We start from the raw sequence: 22639 nt of genomic DNA on the forward strand, positions 1-22639 counted from the left end.
AGGGAAGGGAAGGGAAGGGAAGGGAAGGGAAGGGAAGGGAAGGGAAGGGAAGGGAAGGGAAGGGAAGGGAAGGGAAGGGAAGGGAAGGGAAGGGAAGGGAAGGGAAGGGAAGGGAAGGGAAGGGAAGGGAAGGGAAGGGAAGGGAAGGGAAGGGAAAGGAAGGGAAGGTTTCGGGAAGGGAAGGGAAGGGAAGGGAAGGGAAGGGAAGGGAAGGGAAGGGAAGGGAAGGGAAGGGAAGGGAAGGGAAGGGAAGGGAAGGGAAGGGAAGGGAAGGGAAGGGAAGGGAAGGGAAGGGAAGGGAAGGGGAAAACAGAGGAAAGGAGCGGTGAAAGGAAAGATGAGAAGAATGAAGGGGACAGGAAGAAATAAAAAAATACTAAGAAGCCCCATTTTAGGTGTCACCTGGTGGGCTTAAGCCATTTATTCACATGCCTTTTCTATTTAAATAAGAGTTGCATCTGCCCTTGCCAGGTACTTCACAGGGTGCTGAATACTATGAGGTTTATAGATAAATCAGACACGATGGATATAGACCCAAGGGAAATTTTCATCTTTCACCCTAGCGCCAGAAAAGATTTGATATATTATTAAGATGCCAAATTCATAATTAGGTTGTAGAGTGTCTTTCTCCATTTAGATAGTTTGTAGTTTCTGTAAAGACTTCAAACCAACTTTTTCTTGCATCTAGGTTTGATGAAAACACCTAACTTTGAAGAAAATGTTGAGGCAAAGCTACTAGATATGTACCAAGTCTTTCATCTTTGCAGCCTAGACTTTCAGGGATTGATCTATATGCTTGCTTAATATAATTTGACAAAAACCTTTATGTCTAGTAAATAAACTCTCAATGATAACTTTTGACAGAAGAAAACCAATATAATTTTCAGATTAATTTATGAATCCTTGAAAAATGTAAATAATTATCCTATATCTTTGCTACCACTACCAGAATAAGAAAGCAGTGTGTGAAGAAGAAAAATGTCTTTTTGTTTGTACATATCTCAAAATCTTTTCACAGATTTCAGTTATGCTCGCTACTATGGCAATTCTTACCTGGAATTTCAAGGCTTACATTTGAGCATGCAAAATTTCATCCACTTGGAATTTAAGACCTATGATCCTCATGGACTTCTCCTAAATATTGAACAGAGCCCAGAAACAATGCGACATTTTTTAATTCGACTTGTCATCAATAATAGTACTTTACAGGTAAGGTATCAAAATCTTCCACTGAAGGAAAAGTAAATAAAAGATGAATCTGTAAAAATTTTAATATTTTTTCATTTTCTTACTGTAGAAGATAGTAAATAAAGCTACAGAGGTTCTTGACATCTTCAGTATTTTAAGGAAGATAGTTGTCAAACTTGCTCTCTGTTTTGTCCAATTCTTGGCTAATATAGTCAATATGACTCACAAGAGTATACATTAAAACCAAAAAATGAATGTTTTATCCTTACATGTGGTACAAATTAGGTTACTGTATTTTACACCTAAACTAACTGAAATTCCTTACATGGAACTTCATAAAAATTTTCATAACGAAGGCTTATGACATAGGCATAGACATAGAAATTGAGTGAATTGTCTTAGGAAAATTTACCATGTTAGGGAATGGAGTGTATCTTTTTTACCATGTATCTATAGGTAGAAATCTTTCACTTCATCTGTTATTTAAATCTCAGTTTCACAGGGTCAGGAAAGAAAATCATTTGGCTTTTTTGGACAGAATAACTAGGAATATATATGTTTATAAACTTTAAAGTGTTTATCGGTATATCTTTACCTTCTACAAATTATTCCATCTTTTCTGAAAAAGAGGTAATACTAGAGCTTTATTAAGAAATAGGCGGATGCTAAAGAGGCTATAAAAAGGTATTAAAAGAAAAGTTACTTTTCTCATCACTTGCCTCCCATTTTCTTCTACCTGTAGTTATATTCTTTTTTCAGAACTGTGAAATCTCTGTTGGAAACAGCATTTTGTATTATATATGCTTTGATGTTTAAAGATCATGACCATACTAAACAGATAAACTGAAGATAAATAGAAAAAGAGAAAATTATCTTTTACTTTATTTTATTATATTATGTTTTTTTGTCTTTTATTATATTGTGACTATCTTTGTCCAGAAAAAAAAAGGTGAGATTAGTCATGGGCAGGAAGTTATCCAACATTTAGAAAATGGTGATGACTTTAAGTTCATCATACTTGTATTCATGGTAAAGTAATGATGCAGAAAAATATTTTTCTAACATATCATAAGCACCATAAAATATGAAAGTACTTTAATTGACACAAATCTATTCAGAGATCCCAGTGTGCCATGTTAAAACTAATTGAATTCACTTAATCATTCACAAAGCTGGTCAATTAAATGTGGATTTAAAGCCCAATGAACAAATGGTTCTAAGCTCACAATCAAGCTACAATTACAAGTAGACAAACCATGAAATCAAGTGCTTGTTCGCATTAGTATAGGAAATTAAATGGTGCTCCAAAATGCTCAAGCCTGCACGCTACATTACGTGTTTGGAAGTGTAAGGAAGCCATAAAATGTTAAGTAAAATTCACTCATGGCCAGTGTTAATTTTAGATGGGTTGCAGATGGTCAACTTCTTTGGAAACCAGACCTATAATATCTGATTGTACGATACACAAAGATTAAAGCATTTTCATGCAGGTTAGGAAGCATTTATGAGTACTTGCATATTTCTGGTACAATAGGCTTCCATATCCAGAACTTTTAATGAAGCATTAATTTTTCTTTATACACATGACATCCTTCAGGGTTTTTTTTTAACCATTTATCGTTTTAAAATTCAGGATGCCTGAAACTGTTTAATTATTAGAAATAATGTAATTAAAACCTTTTCCCACTCTGTAGTACCAGTATTTATGTGATGATGCAGCAGAAGTCAAAAACATCTCTACCACTGCTAGAGTGGACGATGGACACTGGTACAGTGTGCAAATTAGGTAAGTTTACTGTTTTCTGTTTTTATCATTGTTTCAAGTATCACAAAGATTGGACCATTAGTAAAACCTACAGATATTATATCTGATGGACTATGATAACTGAACATGTACTGTAAAATCATGTTATGGTAGTCTGGACCACAACACATCCTTAGAAAGAATGTTTAAAACTACAGTTGGAGAGTGATCATCATATCCCTGATGTGCATAGTGGAAATAAATTTATTCTTAATGAAATAACTTACTGTAGCAAACACAAACATTCAGTCAGGGAAGATGCTGCACAGTAACTCCAAGCTACTCAGTGCAGGAAATAGTTGAATTTCCAACAATGAAAGTGTGACTTATAGAAAAATCTTGGAAAATAAATAGATAGGCAGAAACAGCACCATTACTTTCATTGCTGTAACTGACTTGCAACTCGTAATAGGATATATTATTCCTGTAAAAGTAACAATACATGCAAATGAAGGTAAACAAAATGAAAAGAAAATGAGGTAGGAAAATGAGGTAGATAGTAGGCTTTCCATGGTTTTTGTACATAGATGTATCTAATGACCAAATATCTGTACTCATAGAATCCACAGCCTTGGAGGTGAAAGTTTTGGGTTCTCTTTATAGGAAAATTAGGTGCCTAGTGTGCTCTCTGGGTACCTAGTTTCTATTAGGTAACTTAAAATAGGTCCAATCATCTTGTCCAGCAAGAAGAAAGCAAGCTAGCTGTCTGCTTGTTTCTCAGAAGTAAGTTAGTCCTTAAAAAGTTTGTGGAGGAGTGCAGAAGGAGCTCAAACCTTATACTGGAATAGGCCTTTTATAGCTATATCGGTCCAAACATTTTTAAATTAAGAACTTTTGCAGGGCAACACTGTCTCCCCTTGCTTCCATGGGAATTATTGTGGAGTGTGTATCCATTATACCGTACCTTGCTGCCTCAGATTTGGCAGTGAGTACTCAGTGAGGAGAACCAAAGTTTGTTTCTGCATTTCAGTTACCATTGCGATCATAATTTTTTTCCAGCTTGTTAAACCACACTAGGACTGCTCAGTAACATAAACAAATTAATGCAAGGAGCAAAAGCCAGTAATCCACTGTGGTTGTGCTTATCACCCAAAAAGGAGCACCATAAACCAAGCCATGTTAATGGAAGCTACAGCAAGTGTAAGCTCCTCTGTGACCAGGAAGAAATAGAACACAGTATCTCAATGGCACTGATAAAAGTGAGATTCTCTAAAATCTAATAACATAAAAAGTTCTGTTTATTCCCTGGGTATGACTCCCTCTCCATACCAAAACAGAGAAATTAAATTGGAAAATAGTTTTTAGAGAAGAGATATAAAGATGATAAAATCATCTTTAAGCAGCTTCTGTATGAATAGAGACTAAATACTCAAGTACGCTGCAAGCCCATTAAATACAACTAAGAGAGGATCCCAAAGAAGACAAATCCCAAGTGACGCAGAAAGGGGATAAGTGGAGACATACAATTTCTAGTTACTTAGTTGAAATCCATTATGATTCAATTGTTATTCCTTTGTTGTTCATTTTAAGAAAGATTTAAGATCCTGAAAATAGCAAAGGTATGAATACCTGAACCCTCAGTAATGTGGAACTCTCTACAGTGCCTTTCCCTTGGCACTGAAGCATTCAAACTGTGATGTCACTGTCATCCCTCCGAGATCCACTAATTACTATGATGGGAATACACTTATTCTATGCATTTTCCCCCTACTCAATCAAGCAGAAAAGAGCTTGCATCTCTAAATCAGCCCATGACAATAGCCCATGACAAAAGAAAACCAACGTAATTTCTATATTTTGCTTTTTCTTTTGAGCATAAAAAAAAGGAATTTCCTTTCATTTTTCAGGCAATTATTTAAGGACAGCTCAGGAAATGGGCCACACTTATGTTTCCTGCTGAAAAAGAAGGCATGCAAGCCATTTATGAGATTCAGGCTAGTTACAGAGCAATTAATAATTAACCATTCTACTCACTTTAGAAGAGTGGAAATAGTTCTGGAAATAGTTGTTTTAAGATGACATTCTGCAGACATTCTGCAAATGACACCAAGTTGTGTGCCACTGTTGGTTCACTGGAGGGCAAGAAAGCTCTGCAGAAGGATTTGGGCAGACTGGATCAATGGGTCAAGGCCAATTGTGTGAGGCTTATGGGAAGTGGCTGAGGGAGCTGGGGCCATTTGGCTGGGAGAAAAAGAGGCTGAAAGGAGACCTTATGGCACCCCTACAACTCCCTGAAAGGAGTCTGTAGTGAGGCGGGGGTCAGTCTCTTCCCCCGACTAACAAGAAATCAGACAAGAGGAAATGGCCTCAAGTTGCACCAGGGGAGGTTTAGGTTGGATATTTGGAAAAAAATCTTCACAGAACAGGTTGTAAAACACTGAAAGAGGCTGTACAGAGAAGTGGCCGAGTCATCATCACTGGAGATATATAAAAATCATGTAGACATGGCAGTTAGAGCTAGAGTTTAGTGTTGGATGGACTTGGCAGTGCTGGTTTAACAGTTGAACTTGATGGCTTTAAAGATCTTTTCCAACCTAAACAACTATGTGATTCTATGATTCTAAGATTCAAAACATTAGTGATGTAGATGTCAAAAAGATTTGGAGTTGCTTCTCACTGTCATCTCATGCATTTTCACATGTGCTTGAATTAATTATCAAGTATATATCCTGTATATATATGCTTTACATTTTTTCCTTTATTGACAATTAAATATATATTCTTGACAGTTAAGTTTTATAGGGTCAGTCTTGAAATATGAGTTAATTGTTTTATAAAGTTAACATTTCAGTGTAACACAGCATAAGAAAACTTAAAATAACTTCAGTGAAAAATTCCTGTAACTTATTCACCAACTTCCTAGAGGCTTGCAAATATTTAATCTTCTCAGAACTGATTTTCAGTGAGATAAATATGTTAAGTTTTGAACAATGGTATCTGGGAAACTGGTGAAGTTTAATGGGAATGTAGGAGATACTGCTTATTGTAATATAATGGGTATGCACACAGGACTTTCTTTGTTGTGCATATGTTAAGTATTATGAACAGACATTGTGGAGGATAATTCCAATAAAAAAAAATTGTTTTGAAAGAAAATGCTAATTTTAATTATTGAATTTATCTTAATTGTTTGGAGCTCTTTTGATGTATTCCTGTGATGGAAAGGATTTTGTCTTTTCAATTAAGGAAAAGCAGTGCATTTCATCTACTGAAGATAAGCCATCTTCAAAGAGCATGATGCCTCTACAATATCACATTAAATGAAAGTAGACTTAAAAGTAGTGAGTGCTGTTAAATACAAGTTTAAGTACAGTGAAAATTAGATAGTGATAATATCTTCCTTTCTCCTTACAGGAGAACATTTTACTGCTTCCTTTATCCCACAGAAATAATTCCTCATGTAAATCAAATAAATAACACACCATCTAATATTTGCAAATAAATGTGCATATTGCTGTCAAACAATGTTCTTTATCCAGTTCTCATGGTTTACCATGATATTCATGCTGAAAGAAAAGTAGCAGCATTGCTGATGTACATTTTTCACGATGATAGAATATTGTGACTACAAAAACTGTAATAATTTAATAAATTTTGGTGTAATATAAGGACTTTATTTGCTTCACAGTCTGGAATACAGTGGATAATTGGGGTTAGGATATAATTTTTTGCATCAGATTAGTCTAATTTGTGGCATTGGCTGCTAAAACCAACTTATTGCCAAGGTATGCCTTAGAGCAGTGCCTGAAAGATCCATTTCATGTGTAGACTACAGTGGTTGTGTACTAAGCCTGTTAATGAAACTTCATTGCAGCTGTTTCACTCACATTTCTGACTATTGCTTTGGTTTTCTTAAGAATGTTACCAGGGGAGTGAGTGAGCTACAGAGAAAAATGGATTTGGGCAATATCCCACAGGGATTGGATTACTGCAGGATATTGTGAAGAGAAGAAAATGTTAGACTCAAGCACTGGAGGGTTTACATGTATGGCTTTGTAGTGAAGATACAGTTTTCTTACTGGCAATGCAGGGATGCTCGACCACAATCTTCTCATTCCAGCCTTTATAAAACTGCCCCCATTAACTGCTTTAAGGTTTTCCTTCTTCAATCTTTGTCATCAAAACAAGTTGATCAAATAATATTTATTGCAGAAACAAACCAAACTGCAGCAGTGATATTAGAAATTTGCCTTTTCTTGCCCCAGTATTCTCCATTTCAGTACAGATACAAATAGTTTCCTCAACTATATAAAAAGTATTTTTATATAATTGAGGTCTCAGATTATAATTTTCAATTGCTTTAGCAAATTTTTCCATTTAAAAATTGATTATGCAATAGATGTCATGAATACAACTTCATTCTTTAATATGAGACGATCGTGCTTGAAATTTTTTTAATTGTCTGAGATCATTAGGATTGAAATCTGGTGTTGTGCTCCATTGGAAACTGACTGTAAAATCTGACAATTGCTTTTCAAAAAGTGTTTTATTTCTCTTCTTTAACTCCTATTGTTTTTAATTTGAATTTTGCTCTAGTAACCTAAAGGATTTTTAGTGATTGATTGTCTTGCTTTTGAGGTGTACAAGTTTTCTGATTCCTCTAGTCAGAAAAAGATTTTTATAATCATGCCAAAATGCAACATATGCTCATTCAGGAGCTTTTATTTTGCTTGGTTTTGACAGTTTTTTATGAAGGTCTGAGATAATTCATATGGTGCAAAGTATCCTGTATTTATTATCCTTCACAGCATGCTACAAACCTCATCTTTTCCCTAGGGCTTTTAGGCAGGTAAGATAAGCATATGACAGATAAAGTGGGTAGCAAATCCTGCAGATGGGTCTTTGTTTTGTTTCTCTTTGGTTCTTTTTATTTCACTTTTATTGTAAATTCATATTTTTATTTTATCACAAAGGTGCAGAACTTTGACCTTCTTTTTTAGCATGATAGCATATGGGTGAAGAAGTCACTCATCTGTTGTTTCATGTACCATGTAAATGTCATTTGCTTTACTTGTTGAAAACATGCTTAATGGTCCATATCCTCAAAAAACAGTGAAAGTCAAAAGATAATATTAGCAATTGCTGCTGTTTAGTTAGAGAACTGTATTCAATATTTATAAAATGCAGTGAGAAATATATTCTTGATATAAAATAGCTTCAGGGTCTTTTAATTTTCTTCTCATCACCCAAGAAAGCTGTCAATGGACTTGCAAAAGCTGCAAGAAGTTTAAGTACTTGGATCCAGCATGGTTTAGCCTGTTTTGTATTTGTTACCAATACAAAAGATTTAGGAAGTTGCTGGACCTCTCAACAGGCCTTTGACAGGGTCCTCACAAACATACTTCTTAGCCACAATTTTGTTGGGGTTTTTTTTCAGTCCCTCCTCAAGTGCCTAGTGTAAAACTAGGGGTGAATGAAATACATGTGCTGACTTATCTAATAATTTCTAATTTTCATACGGTCTGAAACTTTTCCCATATCAGTGGAGCTTACTTGGAAAAAGTACAGGTTTTTATACTTAGTTCAATTTATTTATGAGGTATCAACATTGGTAATAAAATGACATTTGTATTTTCTTAAATTCCCTGTATGTTAAATCCTAAGTAGGCTATATCTTCTATTTAATGTCCAATATACATTGCAGAGATGCCAAGTCACTGAAAACAAGTGGGTTTGAGAATATAGTTTAGAGATACAGGCATTTTCATTTAATATGGAATGAAAATAATTAAAACATTGGAAATATTGATACTGATGTCAAGACCTGGATTTGTAAAATGGAAAATAGCAATGAGTTGATCATGAAGTTTGAAGAAAGTTGGAAAGATTCTTTTTTTATTTTGGTTTGGGGATTTTGGATAAAGAAATTTAACATTGGATGCATATGGTAGCTATCACACAGATGAGCAGGAAAAATGAACAATATCCCCAAAAAGGGTATTATTAAATACTTGTGAAAGGAAAAAGATACTAACTTTGTAACAGCATAGGTTGACTATTGGCACAAGTAGCTCAAAAGGTGGACAACTAGTTTCTGGGGGCTGAAAATTTGTTACATGGTGACACTTATACTGCCTGCTAGCAGAGCATAACAATGCCACAGAAAGGGAAATGCTGGATTGAAGCGATGGAATCAAAGGAGATTCTGATTTATGAACTTTGAAACTGAAGCCAAATAAGAATCAGAAAACACTTAATAGAGGAAAGTTTTGAAATCTTTCTAGTCAGAGCATATGTGTTTTCCAGTTCATTTTGCTTATGTGCACAGTACATTTAGAGACAGTTATTTTGATTTTAATCCTTTCCCAGATTAGTAGAGGAGGAACCAAGCCAATAATATTCCTTCCTGTGACTATTTGTGGTTTTTTTACTTTATCTCATAAATAGTTTATAATTTAAGTGTACTTTAATGTATGTTTCTTTTTGTGAGCTGGGGTTGTTTAGGCTGAAAGAAAAGGAGGTTCAGGAGACACCATGTTGTTCTCTATAAATACCTGAAAGGAGGTTGTAGCCAGGTGGAGGTCAGTACCTTCTCCCAGGTAAGAAGAGGAGAGGAAATGGCCTCAAGTTGCACCAGGGGAAGTTCAGGTTGGATATTAGGAAAAATTTCCTCACAGTATTGCTTGTTAAGCATTGGAAAAGGCTGCCCAAAGAAGTGGACCTTCACTGGAAGTATTTTTTAAAAATTTAGAGGTTGCAGTTAGGGACATGGTTTAGTGATGAACTTTGCAATATTATGTTAGTGGTTTGACTGGTGACCTTAGAGGTCGTTTCCAACCTTAATTATTGTATTATTCTGTGATAGTTCTCCCTTTGTAATGACTTAAAACACTGTGAGAATAATGACTCTGTAGATGCTAGAGAGAAATAACAGCATCTCACTAAAAACACAGATAAGAAAACTGATCCACACATAGGTTGAATAGGAGAATGCATTTATTGTATCTGCTGCTGAACAATTATTAAGGAAAGAGACCATCCATGAATTTATATTTACCCAGTTTCCTCTGTGAATAAGCATAGATTTCTGTAGCTGAAGGTCATTTTTGTGCACAAATACCAGAAATAAGTTTCAAGTACAGTGTATCACTGCAGTCATATTCTATTAATCCTAGATATTTTAAAAATACCAGTTTAGTTAATTTTTTTTTAAGGAGAACATCTTAAGCTTCAATAGTAGAACTATTGTACCACAACAACATTAATGGTTCTACTGTTCTTTGAAGTGTCTTTATTGTGAAAAAAAAAGTATATTTTAGATACAGAAATTATTTGGGTTTTTTTTTCATTGCTAGAAAATGCCTTTCTTTGTCCATCTCTATCACAAAAAACAAAGAAACAACTTGCCTCTCTTACTGACTGCTGCATATCACCAATTGCCATATCTGTTAGAGATATTGTCTAAACAATTTATGTATTTGCTGGAGGCTTTGCCCCAGGATATGTCTTTAACTGGTTGTCTGTTTAAGAGTGTTTAATTTCTGTTCTATCCCGTGTGATCTATACAATAGTTCTTAACTCTATTGTTCAGATTATTAATTTCACAGAAGATTCAACATTTTCTTACCAGAATAATTCAAATTGCTATTTTTTAAAATAAAGTAATAATACTATCATCTGACTTTTTAATACATTATAAATATATATACATTATAAATATTTTTCCTTATAAAAAGTAATTTAATGTATCAATTTTTGAATGGATTTTGGTTTTAGGAAAGCAGACATAATATATATAATGCACACAATCTAGTATTTCCTTTTATACATTTAAATACACTGAGGACTTTGATTTTGTAATCAAAGTGATTTTAAGAACTCAGGTTTTTGCATATGATAGTAATGTATTTTATACAATATATGCATATTAATAAGGAGTAAATATACTAGGTATCATAAAGGAAGTTTAATAGAGAAAAAAACAGTGTAGGTTTTAAAAAAAATTTATAGAACTTCTTTTTCTCTCTCTGGATGAAAGTATATTGTGACTTAAACATAGCAGCATAAGGTAAGATAAGCTACCATTTTTCGCTGAGTTAAAATTTCTAAAATTTCTTGGGTTTAAATTTTCAGGCAAGAAAGTAACATTATTTGACTACCAAGGGACCACTGGATTGACCACTTCTATATCTTAAATGATCAATATTTTATGAAAAGCATAGAGTTCATTTAAATGAAGCCTTTCTATTAAATATTTTCCTAAGTTCCATTTTACTGTAGTCACCTCTTCCTAAACCCACAGCATTGGTGGGCAGTTTATGTATACAGATAATTCTGTCTCGCAAACTCCAGCCAGTACTTCAGTAAAAAGCTGAAAATAAAAGGTGGGAAGAGATTCCCTTCTGACCCTGCTAACCCTATGTATCAGGTATTGAGGTAATGCTCAGGACTGAGCCAGCAGTGCAGACATAAGAGGTGTAATTCACTATCACCTCAAAGATCTTTTTGTCTGCTCGGTACCCTTTCACTACTCTGTTATTTGAGACATGTCCAGAAAATGGAGAAATGAAAATAATTAGATGGTTCTGTAGTGGGAGAAAAATGGTGATAGGCACTACACATTTCATCTAGAAACCTGAAGACATACTTTTTTTTTAAAGTCATTGTACTGCAGCAGATATGAGGCAGCCATGAGTATTTGCAAGATGATGCAAGCAATCCCTTTCTCCTCTTAATAAAGCAGGAAATGCAAAGAGCAGGGCCGGCAGTGTAGCAGCCTTGTTTACTGAGACAGCGCTGTGTGAATTCTGTGCACTGTAACTCCTACTTAGCAAGAAGGAAGCTGGCTTTCTACTTTATCCCACATGAATCCCTTTCAGTCAGAGTTATCTGGAGGCAGGGAGACTGCACCTCTTCTGAAAGCAAATAAGCTTTTTTTTTTTTTCCCTGAAGGGTAGGATGGAGCTTGCAGAGAGTCTATGGCAACAGCACAGACAGAAAATCCTGAAAAAAAGAAGACGAAGGAGAGACAAAAGAAGGAGATTTTGTTTAGGACTATTTATATCTAGTAGAAAATTTATTTCAAGTTACAGAATAAATTTTCTTTCAAGGATTTTATTTAATCACACTTATTGCTACATTTTCATTATTAAAAAAATTAATCTTTTAAGAATCTAGTTATCTTATGTGCTAAATAAAATCTGTCCTTAAAGAGGGAGCTCATGACTTTTTTGGAGAAGTTACTCTAACAAAAGGGAGACAATTCAGAATGCCTGAATGTTAAAGGGACACTTTTGACCACAAAACTCTTGGTTGTTTTTTCTACGTTTAAGCCACTTTATTCTACTTCTTTCTTTGTTTGGCCGCTGACCCATGTTTCCAGGGCTCATATGGGGTCTTCTGCCTAAGATGCCATTAAAAACACACTTGTAACTATATAAGATACCAGTGGGATTATCCAGGCTCCACCATATCTACTGTATATATTCACAGCCCTCCACTAACTTCAGAGTTTCTTTAAAATGTTGGCTTGAAGTTTGCCGTCTTAAAATTATCAATTTAACTTTGTTTCAAAAAAAAAAAATTCTGTCAGCAAACAATCATGGGGTTATACTGCTGATGCCACAGGAAGATACTCCTTTTGAACTGTGCAGGAAAGATCTTGGTCCTGCATTGCCAGACATGGCAGAATACCTTTTACTGTTCTAAAGTCACTACAGCAATTACTGTATTCATTCAGCAAGAACTAAGATTCCACAGAAATAGGAATAGGGGAAATGGATAAAACCTAGAAATTATGTCAGAGAAACTTGGCATTAATATTTTTTGTATCTTGCATTTAGTTTCCATAAATTGAGAATAGTGAAAGTAGTCTTTCTGCTTACACAGCTGTCTGAGTACAGGGAAAAACCCTACCTTGCACTGATCAAGTCTTCTACTAAAAAAAAGTTTAAAACTTATGGGACTTTTTTCAGCTAAGTAATTCTATTTTATTTTGCATCAATGCAATATTAAAAAAATCCTAATTGAAATCCAAACTCATTATGAAATCAAAATTTAAGATGTTGCACATATTTTTTAATTTTCCAGATTGGCTATTTTTCAGAAACTTCTTATGAATCAACAGAGAATAAGCAGCTGCCTTTTCCTTGTAATATCATTGAATGCAATGGATTTAATTATACTAAATTGATCTTAATAACAGTTAATAGTGATTTAATACCACCAATTAGTTTGATAGAAACTGCTGTTTTACAACCTCTTTAAGATAAAAGCTTACTTACTTCTGCGACATCTTGGGTATAAATCACATTCTACATGTTCTCAGAACTCTACCTTAAAGCAGACACTCGCTAACATTTAGAATCATGCAAGTGACAAATCTGTTGTGTATTGTGAAGTTTTCTTCCTCAGAATGTTTAGTTTCAAAAAATGCTAGAAATGGTTCTGTCATAGCTACTTATTTTGCTTTGGATCTCGAAAGAAATCATTAGAGTCACTTATAAGAATTAAAATTTTCTGCATTATCTTCTGAAGCAGCTTATCACAGGGGCAGAAACATAAAACCAGTAAAATAGGACTCTAATAATAGGCCAATAACAATACATCAGGCTTTGTTCTGTATTATTTTCTATGGAACATCAGAGGGTACTTATGGATACTTAAAGTGGGTTTAGTGTTCTGTGGCTGCTTTGGCCACATGTCAAAAGAATAGAACTTGTACTGAGGAGAACACAAATAGGCTATAGAGATCAGAACTAACGTTGGCCAGCAGAGCTGATGTAAATATGAATTCCTACAATGTAACTACTTTTTTATTAAAAACAGTCTGTAAGATTCACCTAAAATTACAGTGTTCCAAGTCTAAATCCAACTCTAAATTTCCTGCTGTCTGAATACTTAAATAGAGTACTCTCATTTGAGCCAAACTTTTCCTGAAGTGACACTTCCATCTGCCTCAACTTTAAATAAGCGCATACAGTTTTCTAAGTTTAATTTCTCTAAGTAGTATCTATGGTTGGTATGATGTAAGCAGCAAAAACCAGAAGCAGGAAACTGCAAAGACAGAAAGGGCCAGAGGCACAGATAGTTGTTTTTTCTTTAGCTATAGCTAAAGTAGTAAATTAAACTCAAATCTGAAGACTGGTCTCTGAACTGAGACCAACTGGCAAGTCACATCTATAAAAAATGTTGTCGTAGAATTGTTTGGTAATGTGAGTTTGAAATGATTCCTGAATTGCACTAACCAGTGAATTTTGTAAGTTTCAGAATTGAAGATAATGTGTAACTTCCATAGTAACTGTAACAGAAACAGTGATGACTTCATAAAAATATGGATGATTCCATGTCAGGATTTGAACTCAAGTTGTGGACTTTGGCATAGTAGCGTAAATGTAATTTCTGTGAAAAGAAAAAGGGGTACTATATTTATTTATTTCTTAGAATATGAAACAAAGCTCATTTCCTTCCTTTCTTGTATTATTAGAGAACTTTGCATCATTAGCTTCATTGTTCTTATTTGTTTAGTTAAATCACAGTTAAATGCAAGACCAGACCAAGAAATTAGCTTCAGGCTCAGGAAATATGCTATCAGAGAAATGAGAATAAATATGATGTTGATTAATGTGTTTATCTACAACATGGAAATGTGTGTTACATGGCGTCTCAGTAGGACAAAGTCAGCACAACAGGTGAGAGCACTGTAAAATTATGCATTTTACTGCAGAGTGAAAATGTAATATACATAACTGGAATATATTGTATCTACAATATATTGTATCTAAATCTACTGCAGGTAATAAGAGATTCTGCCCTATTCTGTAACTGTTATTAGTATTGAATTTCTGGGGTTTTCTTTGCTGAAGGAAGATGTCTTAGGATTGTAGAATTGTAGGGTATTTTGAGCCAAAAAGGGCTTCAGGAGGTCTTTAGCCCAACCTCCTGCTCAAAGCAGGGCCAGCCAAGGTCAGAACAGGTTGCTCAGTGCATTATTCAGTCAGATTTTCTAAACCTTCAGCACTGAAACCTGCAAAACCCTCTGAGTAGAGAGGTCCAGATGATCGATTCCTAAAGTTGCCTGAAACACCTTTGAAAAGCCATAAAGATTTCAAAAACAGTGCTAGGTAAAAATTGACCCGACCTTTTAAATGTGCCTTAAAAAAAAGTTTCTCTTTATTGTAGTGACAGTAGGTTTATTATTTTGTCAAAATTTTACAAAAATAAATATTCTACTGCAAGGAACAGTTTGAGTATGAAAACAGAAAATGTAAACCTCAGCTACTGAGTGAAAAACGAGTTCTCTTTTTTAAGCTAATAAATCTATAAATAATAACTAAATAAAACTAAAGTTCAATATGTTCTCAGCTTTAATTAAAAAAATTTCTTCAATACAAATGGGGAAATTAGGGATTATTTGTTTTATGATATATTATAATAAAACTTCTTTACTTCTGGTGGTTCCCAATTCATATTCGATATAGATGTTTTAAATATCTTGTTGCTTTTATATAATAGACTGAATGCTAACGTTACAACCTAAACAATTCAATGTTAATAGTGAATTATTTATTGATGCTTAGCATGGGCACATTCAAGTGAAATTTCTAGAGACAGGTGAAAGTTTCAATCTTGTTTCCAGAACAAAATATTTCCCTTTTCTATCAAAAAAAAAAAAAAAAAAAAAAAAAAAAAAAACAAATAAAAGAATTTTTATTCCCAGCAAGGCTGCCCAGCATGACTGATAAAATATTTTTTCTGAACATCCCCCTTTCCCTCCTCCTCTTCTACCATTTGTTTTGTTTCTTTTTTACCATTTTATGATAATTCTAAAAATGTCTTTTAATCATCACTGAAAAATGTCAGAAGGTAAAGACATTATGTAAAAGGACTTGGATTTCATACAGACATTGCCATGTTTAGGGACTGTTATATCAATAGTTATCAAATTATTGTCTGACCTTTCCATCATTCTAACCTGCGAGGCATTGAGCAATGGGTTTAGTACTGTTTAGACAGAATCCATCTTCAGGTTATAATTAATAGGCCAGGATTTAATCACTACATTTGTGTGATTACAAATGAGGAAACTGTGAGCTATTACTGCTGGCTTGGACTGAGGCACAATTACTGGTAGCTTACCCAGCAAAAGTGCTTGAGAGTTGCTGTATGCATTTCCACATTTATAATTATGCAAAAAGCCCTGTCGTCTTACTTGACCTTTAAAGCATCCAATGTGCTGATTGTAGAAAAAGTATTTTAAAAGCCTGATGGAAATTTCATAGAGTGCATATATGACCCAGTGATTGTATCATCAGCAAATGCTAAACAATGGTTCAAAGTCATTATTCTAATTTGGCCAGACCCTGCTAGATTCAATCAAACACAATCAGAGGTGCATGGCTGACATTCTAACAAGCTTAGGGCAAAGGCAGCTCATGCTTTGAATTGTATTAACTTGTTTTCTGAAACCAAATACTGGGAATTATTTTCAAAATATTCTTTTAAAATATGCCCACAAAAATACTTTTACATATCAATCATATAAGCTATTAAGGGCAAGCTAAAAATATGACTAAAGCTAATGTGGAAAGAACAACATCAATATGGTGTTTGTGTGATAGAACTACGTCCATGGTCATGCAACTAGTTACAGTGTTAGCATCTGAAAACATGTAGAAGAAAAAGTCATTAAGAGAAAAACAGAAGTTGTTTGAGCTGCTGTGCTTCACTTAGCACATCAGTCAGTTAAAAAGAAAAGCCTGGCAGTTCTTCCCTGATCCTCTTCCACTCCATCTTAAGAATTACACTGCATTAAAACAAGTCTGATTTTAAATATTTCTGAAATATTGCTATCTTGTTATTATGTTTTTATTCATAATTGCAATATCATTTTATCAGGAAGAGAAGTAATTTTAGATCTCTAAAAATCATAATTTTTTTTTGTTTAAAGTCTCACTGCCACTCTTTTCTGTAGAATGATATATCCAAGATGTCATACTGAGTTCAAACAGCAGTAAAAATTTCTTGGCCATTGCAAATAGAGCTACAGAGATTGATTGTGCCAGTTACACACATTATCAGCAAACTTCCTTTGTGAGTCATTAATGAAAATTGTGTATTACAGAGCCTTGTGTGTGTTCTCAGACCTACAGCCATTGTATAATATCCAAAAAACATGGTAGGAAAAACATTTCTTTCCTTTATTCTAGAGACATTGGTCTCTTTTTTTGCATTCATGTTAGCTATTATCAAGTTCAAAAAAAATTGAGGGAAGAACAAAAATTCCCCTAAATTGATCCATTAAGACACTAGTTTTCATTCCACAGAATCAAAACCCCAATTTATTTATCTTCTTCATCCTTGAATTTATCAACAAACCAAACTTTTTTTATTTTTCACCTGAAGTTATTTGCCATAGGTTGAACAGGCCATTTTACCTACAGAAATATTTATAGTCCTTTCTGTAAATACATATCACCATGTTTGCATATTGTTCTGAAAGTATCTCAGAACAGAATTACATGGAAAACATAGAGAACTGTTTGCAAATGTTACTAATGTTAGCTCCCCACTATGTCTGTTAAAAACACATAGAGGACTTTATGAAATGGTATGTGAGAATTCATATATTACCATATGACAGAATATAATCAAGAAAGTTTTCAATGCTCTTTTTTGTAAGAATTTTCCGAAGCTTGTTTCGCATTCTCAGAAATAAACTGAATTCATAAAATACCTACTGCATCCTACCCAAATTGCTTTTATAGAGCTGTGGGTTGATGGTTTGTGATTTTGGGGGGTTTTTTATTGTTTTGCTTTTTTTAGGGGGTTTTTGTATGAGCTATTTTAACATAGATTTTTTTTTGAAACCCATATTGCAAAGACACTTGGATAGCTTTAAATATAGAGCTGATAGAACTCTGATTTGTTTCATGTACAGAGAGAAGGATAGGCTAAAAGAAATTCCCCCATGAGGGACTGGTTTTGTTCTGATATTTCCTTATTGTGCTTTCTTACATGAAGATAAAATGATTGCTGCCAGCTGGTTATTGGAATGCAAATGACCTTTACATCATTTTAAAAAATTGAAAGAAAAGAAATTGTTTGCTTGGTACCTTCTGTTTGTTGTTACCAATTTATGCACGTTGTTAACAGCAACATTTTTAAGAGGGTATGTGAGTGAGGGAGGGAAATGGGAACGTATATATTAATTTCAGGGCCTAATATTACTGACTTCAGCTTTAGGAATGATGCTTTTGAAGAGAAGTAATACAGATTATTATAGTAACTCTGCACTTTCTAAAATGCAGCTTGTTTTAAATTGCTTTTGTGATTTGTGTGTGTGTGATGAGAAAGAGGGATATTTAAAATATTTCAGTTCAATTGATGCATTTTTTGCAAATTAAGAAGTCTTCTTGTTATTATTCAAAATTTTCTAACTCTTTTTATTCAGTCATTTATGTGCTTTGGCTTTTTTAGCAATTAAACTGCCCAGATTTACAACATGGCTTCATTTCAATAGAATTTCAAGCCCCAAAGACAAGTCAACTTGCAGCTTGTTAAACAGTTTCTTTTACGTTTAAAGCTCTATAATATAAAACAGCTATTTACTTGATTTTCTTTCCTTGTTGGTTTAGTAACAGCCTATCTAATTTGTCAGATAGTAATGTAAACAATATATGGTGGTAAAATGTGCCTATTTCTGAATTTTTGCAGGCAAGGCATGGTACCATGTGAAGCAGAATTGTCAGTCCTGAAGTTATCTTCAAATACAAATATAACTAGAAATTTCTGGTCCAGTTCTTATTGGCTTGAAACAGGATCCATATTTGTTGGTGGTTTGCCTCATCCTTATGCAGAAAATCAGGTATTTATGTTTATTATATTTTAATTTCTATTATTTTAGGAGTGGCCTGTTGAATATGATATAACTGAAGAGATTTAAACCTTGCAAAAATTAAAAATTACAGCTTTTTGAGAGTTACATCTAAGGGATGAATTTGGTCCCTTGCAGAGTATTCTTTATGTGTGGGACTTCGGAAAGTGAGCAAAAAGGGCATTATGGTCTAAAGTTATTATCTGAAATCTTGTTTGTCTTGAGTAGGCAGACTGAAGGAGCAAATATGATCAAATTTAGAGGAGGTAAGTGTTACGTCAGGTGCTAGTTCTGTGAGGATGTGAAAAGTATAACTGCAAGGGTTTCCAAAACAGAGGAGGCTCTGTTTGCATCCTGTGCTGGCTCAGAGAAGTGTATGTAAAATGGACCAGGCAAGAGAAAGCTAACCTGTGAAACTGCATTAATGAATGAGAGATAGTACCAGAGCTTGAATTTGTGGGTCTGTATGCAGCTCAAGTAACCACATATGCAGGGATAAGCAGTAATGTGCAGTGGGGCTTGTACAGAGTTAGGGAAGAAGAAGAATACCCACAGGGTGATGCAGAGAGTTGTAGACAAGCAGATCATTACTCACTGGTTCTTATGAAGAATTTTGGGGTAGAGTAGTCACAATAACAGATACACTTCACTTAAGTGATTTCCAATTTTTTTTCCAAAGCCGGATGAGTGTAGTTAGCAATTTCTATTCCAGTTTATGACACTCAAACTCTTCTAACTCATGCTAACACAGCTCAAAGCCCCAGGCCCTGTAATTAATTTGAGACTGGCACCATACACCCAGGGCACACTTAGGCCAGCTTCCAAGAGCATGGCCCCTGTGCAACACAGCTCCTAGTGCAGCTGTTTCAGCCTTCTACATCTTGTCAGGTGTCTAAGTATGTAGTGCACCTCAGCATCTAAGGGGCTATTGTTAGGGTATGTACAAATTGTTTCATTAAATTTTTGACAGTAGGTGCTGGTGACCTCGCTACTTACATAGGTCCAAGTTGGTCTCTGACTTTCATTTATCCAAAGCCAACCTGTGCTGCTACCTGGGCTATTTAACTCTCTTGTCTCATGCTCAGATGTGCTTCCAGAATGTAAAACTGTTCACCCTTACATAATAAAGAGTGTCTTTGAGTGTTTGTGTTTTCCATGTCGTGAAATAAATTAAACTGTTAGCACTGAGATGGTGTACTGCAAGTCTCATTTATCCAAACAGGGATCTTAGTATTGGTTTCACCTGCAAACTGGAGCAAAGTTAGACTGCAGGGGTTTTGTTTCTCCAGTGCACTGTAAAAACTGGACGTTTGTAGTCCAGTTTTCATTTTTAAAGCCATACTTTAGGGTAGGCATTGCCCTGTGCAATTGATTTAACCTTTTTATTTCTGTTCCATTCTTCAGTAAGTGAAGGTCATCTTATCATGAGGCAAATAAAGTAATTTCAAGCACCAGCATGTTTTTGATACTTCTACTGTACTGTAGCATTTCTGGATTGCTTTCACCTTATAATAAATTGCACAGTAATCAGTGATGTGACAGGAGTGTTGAAATCCAACTTAAAAGTTCTTGTGAATAAGTGCTTTTTAGGCTGTAAAGTATTTCACAAAAAGTGTACTTCTAAGTAGCTCATACTGACATTAAAAGAACACATCAAATGGTATTCATAGTTATACAACTTTTCCCTTAATTCAAATGTTCATACACAAACTATACCTTTGTCTGGAATATTTTATCCTCAGTTGTATATAGAATTTTATTTATTTCAAAAATGTATCCATACCAATAAGATATATAAAAATTGTATTTTCGATGTTTAAATGACCTTTCTTCTAGAAGCTAAGAGAAATATTTCAGAGGATACCCCAAAGAATATATAGTGAAGGCTTAGAGAAGTTCAATTCATGTAGTGTATTTCGGAGCAGGTAAGCAAGCAATTTGTTTGAGGGATATACTAATAACGTGTATATGAGACTGAATTTTGAGATGAAAAGTAGCTCTTTACTAGCTAAAGACCAGATAAAATCCAGAAAAATAAATTTACATTAGGGAAATTCAAATAGAAATTAAACACAATGGTTCAAAGGTAATGCATTGCTAAAAATTGTGCCTGGATGTGTTGGATTGTCATATCAGCATGAGCTTTCCTTCTTTGAGAATTCTTCCTTCTTCAAGTCTATTCTTAATGCATGATTAATAGATGAGATGTTGTGGCTCATGATTGTTATCTAAATTAGGTCATAGATGTGGGACATATACAAGTGCTCAAGCTGGCCATACTTAACCTCTATTAGTACTTGGAAAGCATGTGTTCTTATAACATCCCGAAAAAGGCAAAAATATATCCTCTGCTCTCAGTTGCCTCTCTAGTTTTCCACTGAACTTTCTTGCAGCTTTCTTTCTGTTTGAGATGACCTCATCCTTTATTTCACTTAATTTTCTTTGTATATTTGTGATTTGTGTATTCACTTTGCTATTACTATCCCATTTTTCTTATTTTTTATGTTTTTCTAGCTTCAGGGAAGTTCAATTTTCCTTGGCTTCCCTGTCAAAGTCTGTAGGGTCCAAGACAAATATAGTCTACAGAGGCTGGGTTTTTTCCCTTTTGTCAGGGAATGGAGAACTGCCTGTCCAAGTACTCTTTATGTGGGCTTTTCAACCCCAGCAGTAGGAAACCACTCCAGAAAGTTTCTTTTCCATCAGTTTAGACCCAGGCAGTCAGGCTTCTATTGTAAAATGCTCCTCATCCCTGAAACAGTACAGGTCTGTTTCTGACCTTCATCCTGCAGTTTGCTTCAAGGGAGATTTCTGCTCCAGCTGAGACTCAGCTTTTTCTGACAAGTGCTCTGATCACTCTTGGAGTCAAGTTTGATAATGACCCTTGTGATATCTGCAGTATTCACTTAATAATACATTGTCTTGTTTTAGCTCCTTCTCTCATAGGACTAGTTCACTCTGCTGTTCACTCTGGCTCTCCTACCTTCCAATATTGTGGAAGTTGCAGAGAACAGTGACTTCAGACCCTAGACTCCTTCAGTTTCTGACTAACAGGAACTTCTAGCTTTCAGTACCAGAAACTGTTGACATGGGAGTCATGTATTACTGAAATTGGCTCAGGTTAAATGATTCATTTCTAGGATAGATTCCTCTACCTTCCATTTTGATTGAAATTTGGGATGAATTATAAAGCCCTCAGGGTAAAATATTGTCTCCTCTGATGATTTCCTATACATTTTCCTAATAAGTTCTGAAATGTCTGTGCATTCTTTCCACATATTTCTTCTTGTTTTCTGTATGCTTATTATTTGGTATTCCTTAGAGTCAGTCAAGGTGCAACAATTCTACTGATTTCTCTCATTTCTGCCACAGTCTCTTCAGGAGATCAAGGCCTTACCCTCAAGCAGTGATGCATTTAAAAGAATATCTGTGACATCTGGAGAAGAAATGCCATAATACCCAATAGATTTCTTCACTATTCAGAAGATCTCAAACATCCCAGATCTCAGTCCTAGTGCCTGTGATTGGTGGTGAGAAACACTAGAGCAAGATAAAGTTATGGACTACTTAAGTAAACCAGACATATAAAGTACCACGAATTCAGAGAGACACTTATAAGCATCCACCCCTGGCTGATGTTATCACTAGGCCACTTTCCATTCCTTCTGAAAGCCTAGAGCAATCATAGGAAGCCCCTGATGATTGTAGAAAAAGAAAAATGTGATGTTATATTCATCTTCAAAAAGGAAGATGGGTAACCATGAGCCTGTCAGGTCAATGGCACCACTATACTCCTGACACTAATATAGAAACAAATGAAGGACAAGCACATCCTT

General features: G+C 34.7%; 1 protein-coding gene across 1 annotated transcript in view; it reads left to right on the forward strand.

Moving 5' to 3' along the window:
- The window catches only part of EYS (eyes shut homolog), a 702981-nt gene that overhangs the window by 438921 nt on the left and 241421 nt on the right, over positions 1 to 22639 (forward strand). The window contains exons 32-34 of the mRNA XM_059842660.1: positions 1019 to 1209; positions 2883 to 2974; positions 18647 to 18797. Coding sequence (XP_059698643.1) covers positions 1019 to 1209; positions 2883 to 2974; positions 18647 to 18797 — 434 coding nt within the window. The remainder of the gene's footprint in view (positions 1 to 1018; positions 1210 to 2882; positions 2975 to 18646; positions 18798 to 22639) is intronic.

Source organism: Haemorhous mexicanus, chromosome 3 (assembly GCF_027477595.1).
Source record: "Haemorhous mexicanus isolate bHaeMex1 chromosome 3, bHaeMex1.pri, whole genome shotgun sequence".
Taxonomy (NCBI): domain Eukaryota; kingdom Metazoa; phylum Chordata; class Aves; order Passeriformes; family Fringillidae; genus Haemorhous; species Haemorhous mexicanus.